This window comes from Mustelus asterias, chromosome 3, assembly GCF_964213995.1.
Source record: "Mustelus asterias chromosome 3, sMusAst1.hap1.1, whole genome shotgun sequence".
NCBI lineage: Eukaryota > Metazoa > Chordata > Chondrichthyes > Carcharhiniformes > Triakidae > Mustelus > Mustelus asterias.
In genome coordinates this window covers 139905815-139919771 of record NC_135803.1, presented here as the reverse complement: position 1 = coordinate 139919771, position 13957 = coordinate 139905815, and the positions used below count along the sequence as shown (strand labels likewise).

Genomic DNA, 13957 nt, shown 5'->3' with positions numbered 1-13957 from the left:
GTTCTATGAAATGCAAGTTTTCTGACCACTTTACCAATCATTGAGTTTAGTTAAGTTTATTCATCAAAGTGCCTTGCCAACAAATGTAAGTGCAATGCTATCTGAGAAGTTCAGTCCTTGGAACCACAGAGTTGTGCTATCTCCTGTGGGAAAAATCTGAAAAGAGTAGCTAAAACAGATTCTTGCAGGAAAAAGGTTATCACAAAAGCGCGGGATTGAGGATTGTCAGATTGGATCAAACACAATCTCACGGAATGGCGGGGCAGACTTGATGGGCCAAATGGTATATTCCTGCTGCTATAGCTTACGCACTTGAGCATGGATATATGAGCGAGTTAGGTTTACGTTCTAAGACCCCTGTCTTAGACCTGTCTACATCAACAGGGACGAAGTTGAGAGAGCTTCAAGTTTTTAGGCGTCCAGATCACCAACAACCTATCCTGGTCCCCCCCATGCCAACACTATAGTTAAGAAAGCCCACCAACGCCTCTACTTTCTCAGAAGACCACGGAAATTCGGCATGTCAGCCACAACTCTCTCCAACTTTTACAGATGCACCATCGACAGCATTCTTTCTGGTTGTATCATAGCTTGGTATGACTCCTGCTCTGCCCAAGACCGCAAGGAACTGCAAAGGGTTGTGTGAATGTAGCCCAGTCCCATCTCACAAACCAGCCTCCCATCCATTGACTCCGTCTGCACTTCCCGCTGCCTTGGCAAAGCAGCCAGCATAATTAAGGACCCCATGCACCCCGAACATTCTCTCTTCCACCTTCTTCCTTCGGGAAAAAGATACAAAAGTCTGAGGTCACGCACCAATCGACTCAAGAACAGCTTCTTCCCTGCTGCCATCAGACTTTTGAATGGACCTACCTCGCATTAAGTCGATCTTTCTCTACACCCTAGCTATGACTGTAACACTACATTCTGCACCCTCTCCTTTCCTTCTCTATGATCGGTATGCTTTGTCTGTATAGCGCACAAGAAACAATACTTTTCACTATCTCGATACATGTGACAGTAATAAATCAAATCAAACAGATGGAGGAGGAAACAGGAAGGGGGGAATTCTACCACACATGGAATCTCGGGGGACGCGGGACACTGTGCGGAGCGAGTGAGCTCTTACCGATGTCGCTGAAGGAGGTGTTTGTTCACAAACTGCAGCGCGACCAGATTGGCTGTGCTAAATTGCCCCTTAGTGTCCAAAGATGTGCAGGTTAGGTGGATTGACCATGCTAAATTGTCCCTTGGCATCCTTAATTATGCTGGGGGATTAGCAGGGTAAATGTGTGGGTTTACGGGAATAGGGCCTGGATGGGATTGTGGTCAGTGCAAACCCGATGGGCTGAATGGCTCTTTCTGCACTGCAGGGACTCTATAAGGCTTTAGAATTTGTAAGGAGGTGGTGTTAGACAGGATGTCTGCACTTAAAGTTCATAAGGCAGCGGGACTGGACGGGATACATCCTAGGATAGGAGGGAGGTGAGATTGGGAATTGCAGAGGCGTTGCCATCATTTTTCTTTAGAACATTGAATACAGGGGTTGGGACGTCTTGTTGAAGTTGTACAAGACATTGGTAAGGCCACACTTGGAATACTGTGTACAGTTCTGGTCACCCTATTATAGAAAAGATATTATTAAACTAGAAAGAGCGCAGAAGAGATTTACTAGGATGCTGCCAGGACTTGATGGTTTGAGTGATAAGGAGAGGCTGGATAGACTGGGACTTTTTTCTCTGGAGCGTAGGGGGCTTAGGGGTGATCTTATAGAGGCCTATAAAATAATGAGGGGCGTAGATCAGCTAGATAGTCAATATCTTTTCCCAAAGGTAGGGGAGTCTAAAACTAGAGGGCATAGGGTTAAGGTGAGAGGGGAGTGATACAAAAGGGTCCAGAGGGGCAATTGTTTCACACGGAGGGTGGTGAGTGTCTGGAATGAGCTGCCAGAGGGAGAAGTAGAGGCGGGTACAATTTTGTCTTTTTAAAAGCGTTTAGACAGTTACATGAGTAAGATGGGTATAGAGGGATATAGGCCAAACGTGGGCAATTGGGACTAGCTTGGGGGTTTAAAAAAAGAGGTTGGCATGGACAAGTTGGGCCAAAGGGCCTGTTTCCATGCTGTAAACCACTGACTCTATGATTATAACATGAAGTTTTCATACCACTTCATGCTTTCAATTTTCCATAGGGAACACCTGACACATCAGATAGTCTGCACCACCACACATTTTGTATCAGACAATTGGCAAATTACAGTTTTGTGAGTGCCAGCATTGTTTGGAAAGGGACAACGGTTGCCAAGGCACACAGTTTTTACTGGGTGATGTCGTTCAATACTGCAAAGCATTGGAGAAGAGAACTTTATGGGAATCAGTGATCATCAGAGAGCAGTAATATTCTGTTCAGATGGTGATGCGAAAAACAAGACTCTATTCAGGCAATGCAGGGAGTGTTGTGCGAGAATGGAGACCAAAATCCAGCCAGAGTTCAAATCTATTGATTGCAACTCAGTAATATTTGCTGTGGTTTGAATGCCAAGTGAAGACAACATTAGGCATTTTAATAGTATCTCTGAGAAGGATTACAATATTTTGTAATTGCAGAATCTGTTGCAGTTAAAAGTCAACATTCTGATGACGAAGAGTTTGCTGAAGAGAAAAAGAGAGCTCTGAACATCTTAAAAAGTGTCATTCAAGACAGTGATGAAAAGACTGAAATCAGGAAAGGACAAGCAAAATCCAAATATTTCAGGTACCTATTCATTAAATGACTCTCATTCTTTTGTTCCTATAGAAGTGGTCACTACCTAAAATAATTAATTTCACAACCTTTTCCGATTTCAGAACATCTTTATTAAAGAATAAGTCTGATAGTGAGCAACCAATATTAAACAATTGCTCTTATAAGTCTCTAGTTAAATCTAGTAGTGAGGCAACTGCAAACTTAAGTCCATCCATCGAAATCTCTATTATGTTGCAGGCAGTGAATTGCAATTTTGCTTTAATGTGAGCACAGACCTATGATCCTCCCTCTGCCTCTAAATATTTTGAGAGCTTGGATGGAAGCACCTGTTTTTACAAAACATTGAAGTCTCAGCAATAAATTTATAAAGTAGCAATGAGGTCTAATGGATATTATCTGGGCATTTTAAACTCAAACCTCATATTGCATTGAAGATACCCAGAATGGTTTGAGAGAGTTTCAAAACAAACAAAGAAAAGTATAGCACAGGAACAGGCTCTTCAGCCCTACAAGCCTGTACTATCACGATGCCCTAACTAAACTAAAGAAAAAAACCTTCTGTCCTTGATAGAAGCAAATTACTGCGGATGCTGGAATCTGAAGCCAAAAGAGAAAATGCTAGAAAATCTCAGCAGGTCTGGCAGCATCTGTAAGGAGACAAAAGAGCTGATGTTTCGAGTCCAGATGACCCTTTGACAAAGGGTCATCTGGACTCGAAACGCCTTTAACAAAGGGTCATTTTGACTCGAAACGTCAGCTCTTTCCTCTCCTTACAGATGCTGCCAGACCGGTTGAGATTTTCCAGCATTTTCTCCTTTAACCTTCTGCCATTATTTGGTCTGTATCCTTCTATTCCCTCTCTATTCATGTACCCATCCAGGTCCCTCTTAAATGTTGCTAATGTACCTGCTTCCACCACCTCCTCTGGCAGCACATTCCAGGCACCCACGACTTTCTGCGTGAAAAACGTCCCCCGCACATCTCTCTCAAACTCTCATCTTGAACCCCCTTGTAATTGACATTTCCCATAGGAACAAACTGACACTGCTTCATATCAACATGAAAGTGCAGTACAACTGCACTTTACATCAGATTTTACTGTATTTACACCAGCATTTTCTCATTAAAATCTGACAAACTATCATCTTTCATTCCACATACATTTTACAGAAATGAAGCATTTAAATCACACTCTTTTTAAATTGGTGCTGTTCCCTACATTCACTTACAATTTCATGTTTGTTGTAGTATCCCCTGTATTTTTAAAATTATATGTCTATTAATACTTTGCCCCAAATGTTTCTTTCAGAGATGTTTCTGCTCTGCATTATGATCCTACAAGAGAAGATCATGCAGTCTATGAAAGCAAGGTTGAGGAATCCAAGGAAAAAAGGTATTTTTACTGAAATTGTTGTATGTTGTAATTCATGCTAATCTATAATTATATACTGAACATCTACCTATAAACTTTTATTTACAAAAATAAAAAGATAATTCTGTATTTCTGTAGTTTGGGGAATTGTCAATTCAGAATGCTTAACAATCCTGTCACTTAACTTTATATTTATTATACTTACTTTATCAGGGAGATTATGTATATTTTTAAAATAAGGGCTTGATTCAAACTATACAATAAAAATATGGAGGCAGCCTTTTCTGCTGATATTGAATCAAATTGTCTGGGTGGCATAATGCACTGATGTTCCAAGACACACTACTATAGAATAGGAAGGTGTGGACTTGTAGTTGAGAGTTCTTAATCTGGGTCAGATTTAGGATTTAGATTTTTCCCATCCCTCCCAGTAAAGCCAGTCAAGAACTTCACAACGATAATTAAAATAAGCGGTTTATGTTGGCATCATCAGTGACACCTACATCCCATGAAGAAATAAGATCAACATGTTAAAATTGTATTGAATTATATCACTTATTGAAACCTCAACTATAGATTTTCTAATATTTCTTGCCAATATTCTTTGTGTGATGATTTAATTTGACTTGACTTATTATTGTCATATCTATCAGTATACAGTGAAAAGTATTGTTTCTTGCGCACTGTACAGACACAGCATACCGTACATAGAGAAAAAAAGGAGAGAGTGCAGAATGTAGTGTTACAGTCATAGCTATGGTGTAGAGAAAGATCAAGTTAACACGAGGTAGGTCCATTCAAAAGTCTGATGGCAGCAGGGAAGAAGCTGTTCTTGAGTCAGTTGGTACGTGGCTTCAGACGTTTTAAAATCTTTTTCCTGCAGAAGAAGGTGGCAGAGAGTATGTCTGGGGTGTGTGGAGTCCTTGATTATGCTGGCTGTTTTTCCAAGGCAGTGGGAAGTGGAGACAGAGTCAATAGATGGGAGGCTGGTTTGTGTAATGGACTGGGCTTCGTTCATGACACTTTGTAGTTTTTTGCGGTCTTGGACAGAGCAGGAGCCATACCAAGCTGTGGTACAACCAAAAAGAATGCTTTCTAAGGTGCATCTGTAAAAGTTGGTGCAAGTTGTAGCGGACATGCCAAATTTTCTTAGCCTCCTGAGAAAGTAGAGGCATTGGTGGACTTTCTTAACTATAGCGTTGGCATGGAGGGACCAGGACAGATTTTTGGTGATCTGGACACCTAGAAACTTGAAGCTCTTGACCATTTCCACTTTGTCCCCATTGATGTAGACGGGCATGTTCTCCACTGTGCTTTTTGAAGTTGATGACTAGCTCCTTTGTTTTGTTGACATTGAGAGAGAGATTATCGTCAGCACACCAGTTCATCAGATTCCCTATCTCTTTCCTGTACTCCGTCTCATTGTTTGAGATCCAACCAACTACAGTGGTGTCATCAGTAAAACTTGTAAATTGAGTTGGAGGGGAATTTGGCTACACAGTCATGGGTGTGAAAGGAGTACAGTAAGAGGCTGAGGACACAGCCTTATGGAGCACCGGTGTTGAGAATGATCATGGAGGAGGTGTTGTTGCCTATCTTACTGATTTGTGGTCTGTGTGTTAGGAAGTCTAGAATCCAGTCGTAGGAGGAGGAGCCAGGCCACGAAGTTTGAAGATGACTTTTGTAGGAATAATGGTGTCGAAGGCTGAGCTGCAGTCAACAAATAGGAGTCTGACATAGGTGTCTTTGTTATCCAAGTGTTCCAGGGCTGAGTGTAAGGCCAGGGAGATGGTGACTGCTGTGGACCTATTGCGGCAATAGGCGAACTGTCATGGATCCGATTTCAATTACATTCTAGCTTTCATCAAATATGGAGACCAATATGTGAGATTGAGAAATGAATTTTGGTGCAAAGATAATTCATTAGAAGGCAGTTGAAACAAACAATCTCTTAGGAAAACAATATGATAAAAGTGCAGTCAATAATCTTGAAAAAAGAACTGGTAAGATATCAAACTCGTAAAATCATGGTAACAGTTGTTGTGGCTGGTGAACCTAGAGAGTAGCAACTTGTTATTAGGTTGGCTAAAAATGAAAGTAAATTCTGGACTGTTCCTGTTTATTTTCCTTTTGAAGTAGTGCCTGTTCATCCTTTTGATAACATTTCCATTCAGAAGATTACAATGAGATATGATTGAAGTTCAGTTCATTTAATATTTCTTGCATGGTGTCTTGAATGTTACAAACATTTCTGTTGCCAAAATCTAACCTTTTCATCATAAATGTTGAGGGTCAGTTTATGTGAATTTATTTTTAAAAATTGAAGATCCATCACTGCTCTCTCGCTCTCACTCTCACTTCCACCCCCACTTTCTCCTGCTGTTATCATGAGGGTTTTGAATTAAGTTAAGCTGTTGCCAGTTCAGTTTAATGAATTTGAATTTTGATAATCTTTGTACTACATTATGTACATCAGTATTGTGAAAGAACTGATGTACTAATTCAAACCAATTGCAAAGATTTACTGTGATGGCACAAGTGCATTTGCTCATAGTACATAGAAACATACGTGAAAAATAAAAGCAGGAGTAAGCCATTTGGCCGTCCGAGCCTGCTCTGCCATTATGATGATGGTTCATCAATAGTATTAATGGCTTTACTACACTTGTACATTTGTACTTCCACTTGAATCAGATGTTTTGATTTCAGTCACCTTGGACAATTAATGTGAATCGCCAGGTCAGTGTTAGATGGCACAAGACAGTGATGAAGAGAGGAAAGAGAGAAATTTTTGGACTAGTTTGAAACTTCATTGGATGAAACTTAGAGAACATGTTTCATAAATTGATAAAGAGGATATATGAAAAATAAAATAATTTTCAAGATTCTATTTTCAAATTTTTTTTCCCTATTAGAAATTATACCCACATTTATACAGTACCATGTCACATTGTTAATTGCTTTGAAACATTTCAATTAATTATGCAAACAGTAAATGCCGGAAATACTCAGCAAGTCAGGCAGCATCCATAGACAGAGAAATATTGTTAACATTTCTTGTTGGTCACCTTTCATCAGAATGTAGTTGATTACTTTTGTGATGCACTTATGACCATGCGAGATAAAAAATCATGGGCAAGAGTAATCTGTCAAGCTCTAAGTTAAGAATTTTTTTGATTTGATTTCTTATTGTCACGTGTTCGTATACGATGTAAAGTATTGTTTCTTGCGCGCTATACAGACAAAGCATACCATTCATAAAGAAGGAAACAAGAGAGTGCAGAATGTAGTGTTACCTTTTCTCTACACCCTTGCTATGACTGTAAGTCCATTCAAAAGTCTGACATCAGCAGGGAAGAAGCTGTTCCTGAGTCGGTTGGTATGTGACCTCAGACTTTTGTATCTTTTTCCTGCTGGAAGAAGGTGGAAGAGAGAATGTCCAGGGTGCTGGCTTCTTTGCAGAGGCAGCGGGAAGTGTAGACAGAGTCAATGGATGGGAGGCTGGTTTGCATGATGGATTGGGTTACATTCACGATCTTTGGTAGTTTCTTGCAGTCTTGGGCAGAGTAGGAGCCATACCAAGCTGTGATACAACCGGAAAGAATGCTTTCTATGGTGATAAAACCATTTCTTGCAAAAAAAAACTTTTTAATTTTGAGGTGTGCATTCATTTTTCACCTCCCTCTCCCCAAGCCAAACCATCATTACTGCCAAAGACAGTTAAGTCTGCTCAGGATGTGGAAAGTACCTCAGCAGCCATATTGAGGTCAAACGATTTTTGGGAACCTAGGAGAAAAGCAGGAGTAGGCCATTTGGTTCGTCGAGCCTCCTCCATCATTCAAACACATCATGGTTCATTATTGCAGTACTTCACTAGTTGCAGCCTACCAACTTGAAAATGCTCATTTATGCATACTCTTGTATCCTATTCAGTAACCATTTTTCTAAATGTACGGTTCAAGATTATGTATTGGAAACTTAACATGTAGCATACATAACTTGAAAAATCTGATTTGAAGTTTGTGAACCATTACTGAAAGATAATTTGAGAATTGGGTATCTGGGACAAGTTCATCAAATTTATCTTTTAACTTATCTCATAAATGTTGCAGCAAAGCAGAAAGAAGGAAAAAGAGAGAAGAGGATGTGAAGCTTCCAGAAGTATCAAAAGAAATCTATTATGATGTTAATGTGGACTTGAAAGAAATCTTCAGTTCCGAGACCAAAGAGAAAGAAATAACATGGGATACAGAAGATGACAGTCAGATTCAAGGTCAACCTGTTGAATCTACTGAGATTCAGACCACCCAGCACATGTTTGATTTCCTTTCTAGTAGTAATCTGAAAGAAGATTCAGCTGATTTTACATTTTCATTTTTTGAGGCTGGAACTCCGAGTAATGAAAAGCCAGGTAAAATTGTTTCTTTATGACTACTGTTAAATCAACAAACTGAAAACCTGTGTTCATGTTGCACTAATAATTTTATTTTTGAACATTTTTGCTGATTAAATATGGGGAATGGAGCATCTCTTTTTAAGATATTTCAGCTTTGAGTGACCCTAAGTATGTTTGCAGATCAGAGCAGTCCAATAGAATTCCTTCTGGCCTGGCAGAGCAACCTGTCTCCGTTGTCATCTCGGGATCAGTGATAACATTCTTGCTTTTGGTTTGGCAGGTTGTGCTTTCAGGTCCCACTCCAGAGATTTGGCCACAGAACACTAGGCTGACACTTCAGTTCAGTACTGAGGAAGTGTTGCCTTTCAGACAAGACTTGAAACTGAGCCCCAACTTTCTTTCTTTAGATGAATGTAAAAGTTTCCTTGATACGTTTTGGAGACCAATAGGGGAGTTCTCCTCCGTGTTCTATGCAATATTTTTATCTTCAATCAACATTGCTAAATAGATTATCTGGTCATTAAATCATTCCTGTTTTGTCATCTTGGTTTGTGCTACCATATTTCCCTACATTGCAACAATTTCTATTGTTATGGTCCAGTTGATACTGCTGGAAGGGAAGGTTCCAGAATGGAACTCTGGCTCAAAAGACAGTAATTTCTACTTTTATTTAGAAAATATGAATGAACACAGTCCCGGGTCTGCCAATTAGATTTTAACAACATAAAAAAACATTTATTGAACATGAAAAGTTTGACTATAAAACAATATTCCTTCACTCCCATTTATCTTCATAAATGAACACAGATTTTAAGTATAACACGGGTTACAAAATATATCTTATGCTACAATGTTTTCAGTAAATACATAGTCCAAACAGTCCAACAGGCCAACTATAGTCAGATATACCCCACTCTGAAACCAAGTGACAGGTGCTATCCAATCAAATTTGTGGATTTCTCCTCAAATCCCCCCAGATGAATGTTTCCAAACTCCACTCTCAAAAAGACCCACCTTAGAATCTTCTTCCAAACAACACTTTCTCTCGGCTGTTCTCAGCAATGATCCACTTCCAGGATTTCTAACTCTCCTTTCGGTATTCCTTTGTCTTGAATTGCCACGTACATTCAAGCTTCCATACAATCTCAGGTACACAGCCATGCCAATAAACACTACTGCTTCACAGGCTGTAATAAGGTCACCAAACTTTTGATTTACCTCTGATGTCTGGTTCTTCACTTTACATCTGGTTGCTTCAGCTGCCTCTTTAACTCAAAGCATTTTTCTCTACCATTTACTTGAATTCCAAAGGGCAGTACCATGTTCAACTTCCAGTTTCTTTTGGCCCTTTGACTTCATTCTTCCTGGGACTTCTCTTTTCATTCCCTGGTTTATAGGGCTAGCTGTTCTTTAGTTTCTGGGATTTGCTTTCTTCCCATACTTCACTTTTTTGCTTTGCTTCTTCTGGCAGAGCTGCGAGAGCTGCCTTCCCTCCTCATTACTTTGTTCCAACTGCCTTGGATCCAGCTAAAACTAAACTTAAAATGTCTTTATAACTTAAAGGTGTCTCCTGGTTGCTAAGCAGCTAAGCACAATACAGACAGAGTTTGAAATGAAACCAAAACCTCCATACATGCAAACACCTTTGCTTAACATGAATTTTAACCATTCCCTACAAAGAAACATTAAACTCAAATCTATACCTTATTTCTAACATCCAACAACACAAACATAGATTATTTAAAACTACTTCTGTGTCCTGACACTACACTTCATTAAATTACTTTAGGATATCCTGAGCTTGTGGAGGGAATTTTACATATGCAAGTTTATTTGTTATTTCTCTTTTTTTCATTCTTCCGAAAGCAGTGACCCTGTTCCATTAGCCTAAATATTTATATCCTTGTGATAGAAATATTTAGAAAACATCAAAATAGCAGAGGCTTTTTTGATACTGATTTCTTTATAATTAGGCATATAAAAATCTATCAAATTATAAGTGTACTCCACACATATCAATAAACATTGAATTAAGATCATTCAATTACCTTTTGCAAAATATCCCAAAACACTTGAAGTAGACTGGTCAGTGGATAACAAACAGTAAATAGGAGAGAAGATGGGAAATACGATATAAAGCATGGAAAATAAACTCTTTTAAATCTGGAGAGAGCTGTCATAGATGTCTACAGCATGAGATCATTTGGCCCATCAGGTCTGCACCCGTTAAAGACAAACCACACAACTATGCTAATCCCACTTTCCAGCACTTGGCACGTAGCCTTGTGTGCTTTGGCATCACAAGTGTACATCAAAATGTTATGAGGGTCTCTGTCTCCATCACCCTTTCAGGCAGTGAGTTCCATGCTCCCACTACCCTCTGGATGAAAAAGTATTACCTCTCATCCCCTCTAAACCTCCTGCCCCTTATGCCACATGGTCATTGATCACTCCACCAAGGGGAAATGTTTTTATCTATGCCCCTCATAATCTTGTACATCTCAATCATGTCCCCCCTCAATCTCCTCTGCTCCAAGGAAAACAACCCAGTCTATCCAATTTCTCTTCATAACTAAAACTCTCCAGCCCAGGTAACTTCAAGATAAATCTGCTCTGCACCCTACCAGTATTATCGCATCCCTCCTATAATTATGAACTTTGCATGCCATTTAAAAACCCAGTTTCACGACAGTCAGGAAGGTCTAATTGAAAGTATTTTAAAAATAAGGCCAATAGCATAAAAGTTGAAGTTCATGGTAATTCAAGTGATTTTTAAAAAGATTTCTTTCCATGGAGACTTCAACGGCACATCCTGTGGAGGAAGAGGGAATCACTGACAGCATTAACTGGATTTCCAAGTTTAATTATGTACGTAAAGGTGCCAGAAGTTGCTGTTTCACTTCCATAGTTGTTATGATGGCGTACACTGCCTTACTGCCATTATAACTGCAAAGTCTGGGCCATTGAAACTTAATTTCTGCACTTCCAGTCCTTTGAAACACCAACATATTCACATAGTTGCAGAAATAATTGTATGTCTGGAGAGTCACCCTGATTCATGTGCCTCTTAATATTTTTCACAGTGGCATTGGTTGAAATCTGACAGTAATTTAATTGGAAGTATCACCCCCACAAAATTTATAGTTGTTTCAGCTCGTCCATTTACCTTTTCCTCTTCAGTGAAACTGATGATTCTGGAGACTCGCTAGAATATGGTAATTAAATTTCGATTTCACTGCTATACTTCTGCATACTAAATATTTTGCAATCTAAAGTGGCAATTTATGTTTTATCTTTTATGTTTTCAGAATTCTATGAGATCAAGTCAAAGAATATTGCAACATTTCCGTGGCAAGAAGATCCTCGATTCCAAGACAGTTCCTCTGAAGACGAGGATGAAGGGAAAGATTTAGAAGATTGTGGAGATAGCACAGAAAAAAAGTAATGCTTACCATATTTTATTTAAAATGGAATTGCTCTGAACATTTTTTCTTTTCCTGAACCATTTTCCCCATTATGAAATGGGACACAATCTCAATTTTTGTCGAGATACTTAAATTGCCATACAAGCAAAAATAATGAGGACATGTTCCAAATTGAGACAGGATTATTAGGTTTTTGATATGAAGAAAGTAGTTAGGGCCAGCCATTTGGCATTTAGTAATGTTTCAGAATTGGTGTATGAAATTAACCTCATTGTTAAATTTTATATCCATCCATATATGAGCTGGATGGTTTAGGATTGCTTGGAAATTGCACACAGTGAATACTTTTTTAAATTATTTGTTCAATCATGATTTTTATTTGTGTCTATCCTATTCACCAAAAATGTATCCACACTTCATTTGTTCTGCAACTTAATTGTTATCATAGTGACAATAACAAAGTTAATTATTCAAATAAAGCATTGTTAGCATTCTGTAATACATTAGGAATACTGATATAACTTTTATTTTAAAATATTGTTTAAGCATAAATAAAACAACTTTGTATTTTAGGCAACGGTGCATTTTAATGTGACATTGAAAAAATACTGTTAACTTCCAGTTTAAAAAAACGAGCTTCAGATAGTAAATACCAGTTAATTAAGCTTGGAGATTAACTTAAGCCTAGATGTACAGTACTATTAATTTTATGAATTAAACAAAATAAAAGTGATATGCATAGAAGGCTAATTCATGCATATATTGAAAACTCAGGAGCTGTGCATATAATTGTATGCTTTCATTTTATAAATATTCAGATGTTATGTGTATTTATCTTTTTAGCATCTATTATTTCATTCATTTTTGAATTGTGTCTTTGATAATTTGTTAAATGATGTCTTGAGGTTTCTGTTTTTATTCAGAGCTTCTCTTAATCAAGTGCTAATTAAAATTAGGAAATCTTATTTGAAATATACATCATTAACTTGTTTTGAACTGTTTTGTTTACAGCGTGGTAACATTTCCTGAGAAGAAAGTAAATTTATTTTTCTTCTACAAAGATGACAAAAGACTAAAAGGTAAAATGAATGCACCATAAAATAGGTTGTGTTATACTAATGTCATTGGATTATGATATAGAATTCTTTTAGTTCATTTGCTCTCCTATGGCTTTGCAATTCTATTGGCAACATTATAATTAGATTATGGCTCAGTAAGATTAATTTCTTTGTTGCATTTGCACTTAGATGGTCCTAAACTATTTTGTCGAAGTACAGACCTTGAAGATGAAAGAAATAACTGGGAAGAAAAGCGAACTTTACTAATTGAGGTAAATGATTTCCATAAAACATAAATAACCTGATCTATTTGCATAACCGATGACTGACAATCATTCTTTATGTTACATTTTAACATTTACAAATTTGCAAATGCGTTTGCGGCAGATTAGTTTTTTTAAAAAAAAGTTATCATTACCATCCAGCTATTGTTGTAGATGTGCAGCAGCATAGAAATAGGCCATTCAATCCCTCAAACCTTTTCTACCATTCCATTCGATCATTGTTGACCTGTATCTTAGCTTCATCTTCTGCTTTTGTTCCGTAACTATAAATATCCTTGCCACACAAAAATCTATCAACCCCAGTTTGAAATTTTGAATTGCCCAAGCTTCAACAGCTTTTTTGGGGAGCGTGTTTCAGAATTCCACCAACCTTTGTGCAAAGAAGCATTTTTTTTCTTCAACCTTGAAAAGCTAGTTCTAATTTTTATGTTATGTCCCCTTGTTTTGAATTCTCTCACAGGGAAATTTGTTTTTCTCTTTCTACCCTACCAAAGTCTTTAATCATAAACATTTCAATTAGATCACCCCTTAAGTTTTTTAATATATTCACTGAAATACAAACTTTGTGTATGTAAGCTGTCCTCATAATTTAACCTTTTTAAACCCAGTGAGATTCTGGTGAGTATGTGCTGCACTTCCCTCTAAGGTCGGTATATCCTTCATGAAATACAATGTCT

At 38.1% G+C, this 13957-nt stretch overlaps 1 protein-coding gene across 3 annotated transcripts in view; it reads left to right on the top strand.

Moving 5' to 3' along the window:
* Positions 1 to 13957, top strand: part of nol8 (nucleolar protein 8) — a 63706-nt gene that overhangs the window by 29699 nt on the left and 20050 nt on the right. For 2 of the 3 annotated variants that reach the window (XM_078209758.1, XM_078209759.1), the window contains 6 exons: positions 2619 to 2754; positions 4055 to 4138; positions 8230 to 8528; positions 11822 to 11954; positions 12950 to 13017; positions 13186 to 13268. In XM_078209758.1, the coding sequence (XP_078065884.1) occupies positions 2619 to 2754; positions 4055 to 4138; positions 8230 to 8528; positions 11822 to 11954; positions 12950 to 13017; positions 13186 to 13268 (803 nt within the window). Of the gene's footprint in view, positions 1 to 2606; positions 2755 to 4054; positions 4139 to 8229; positions 8529 to 11821; positions 11955 to 12949; positions 13018 to 13185; positions 13269 to 13957 lie in introns of all 3 variants that reach the window. The other variant, XM_078209756.1, reaches the window with a different exon arrangement.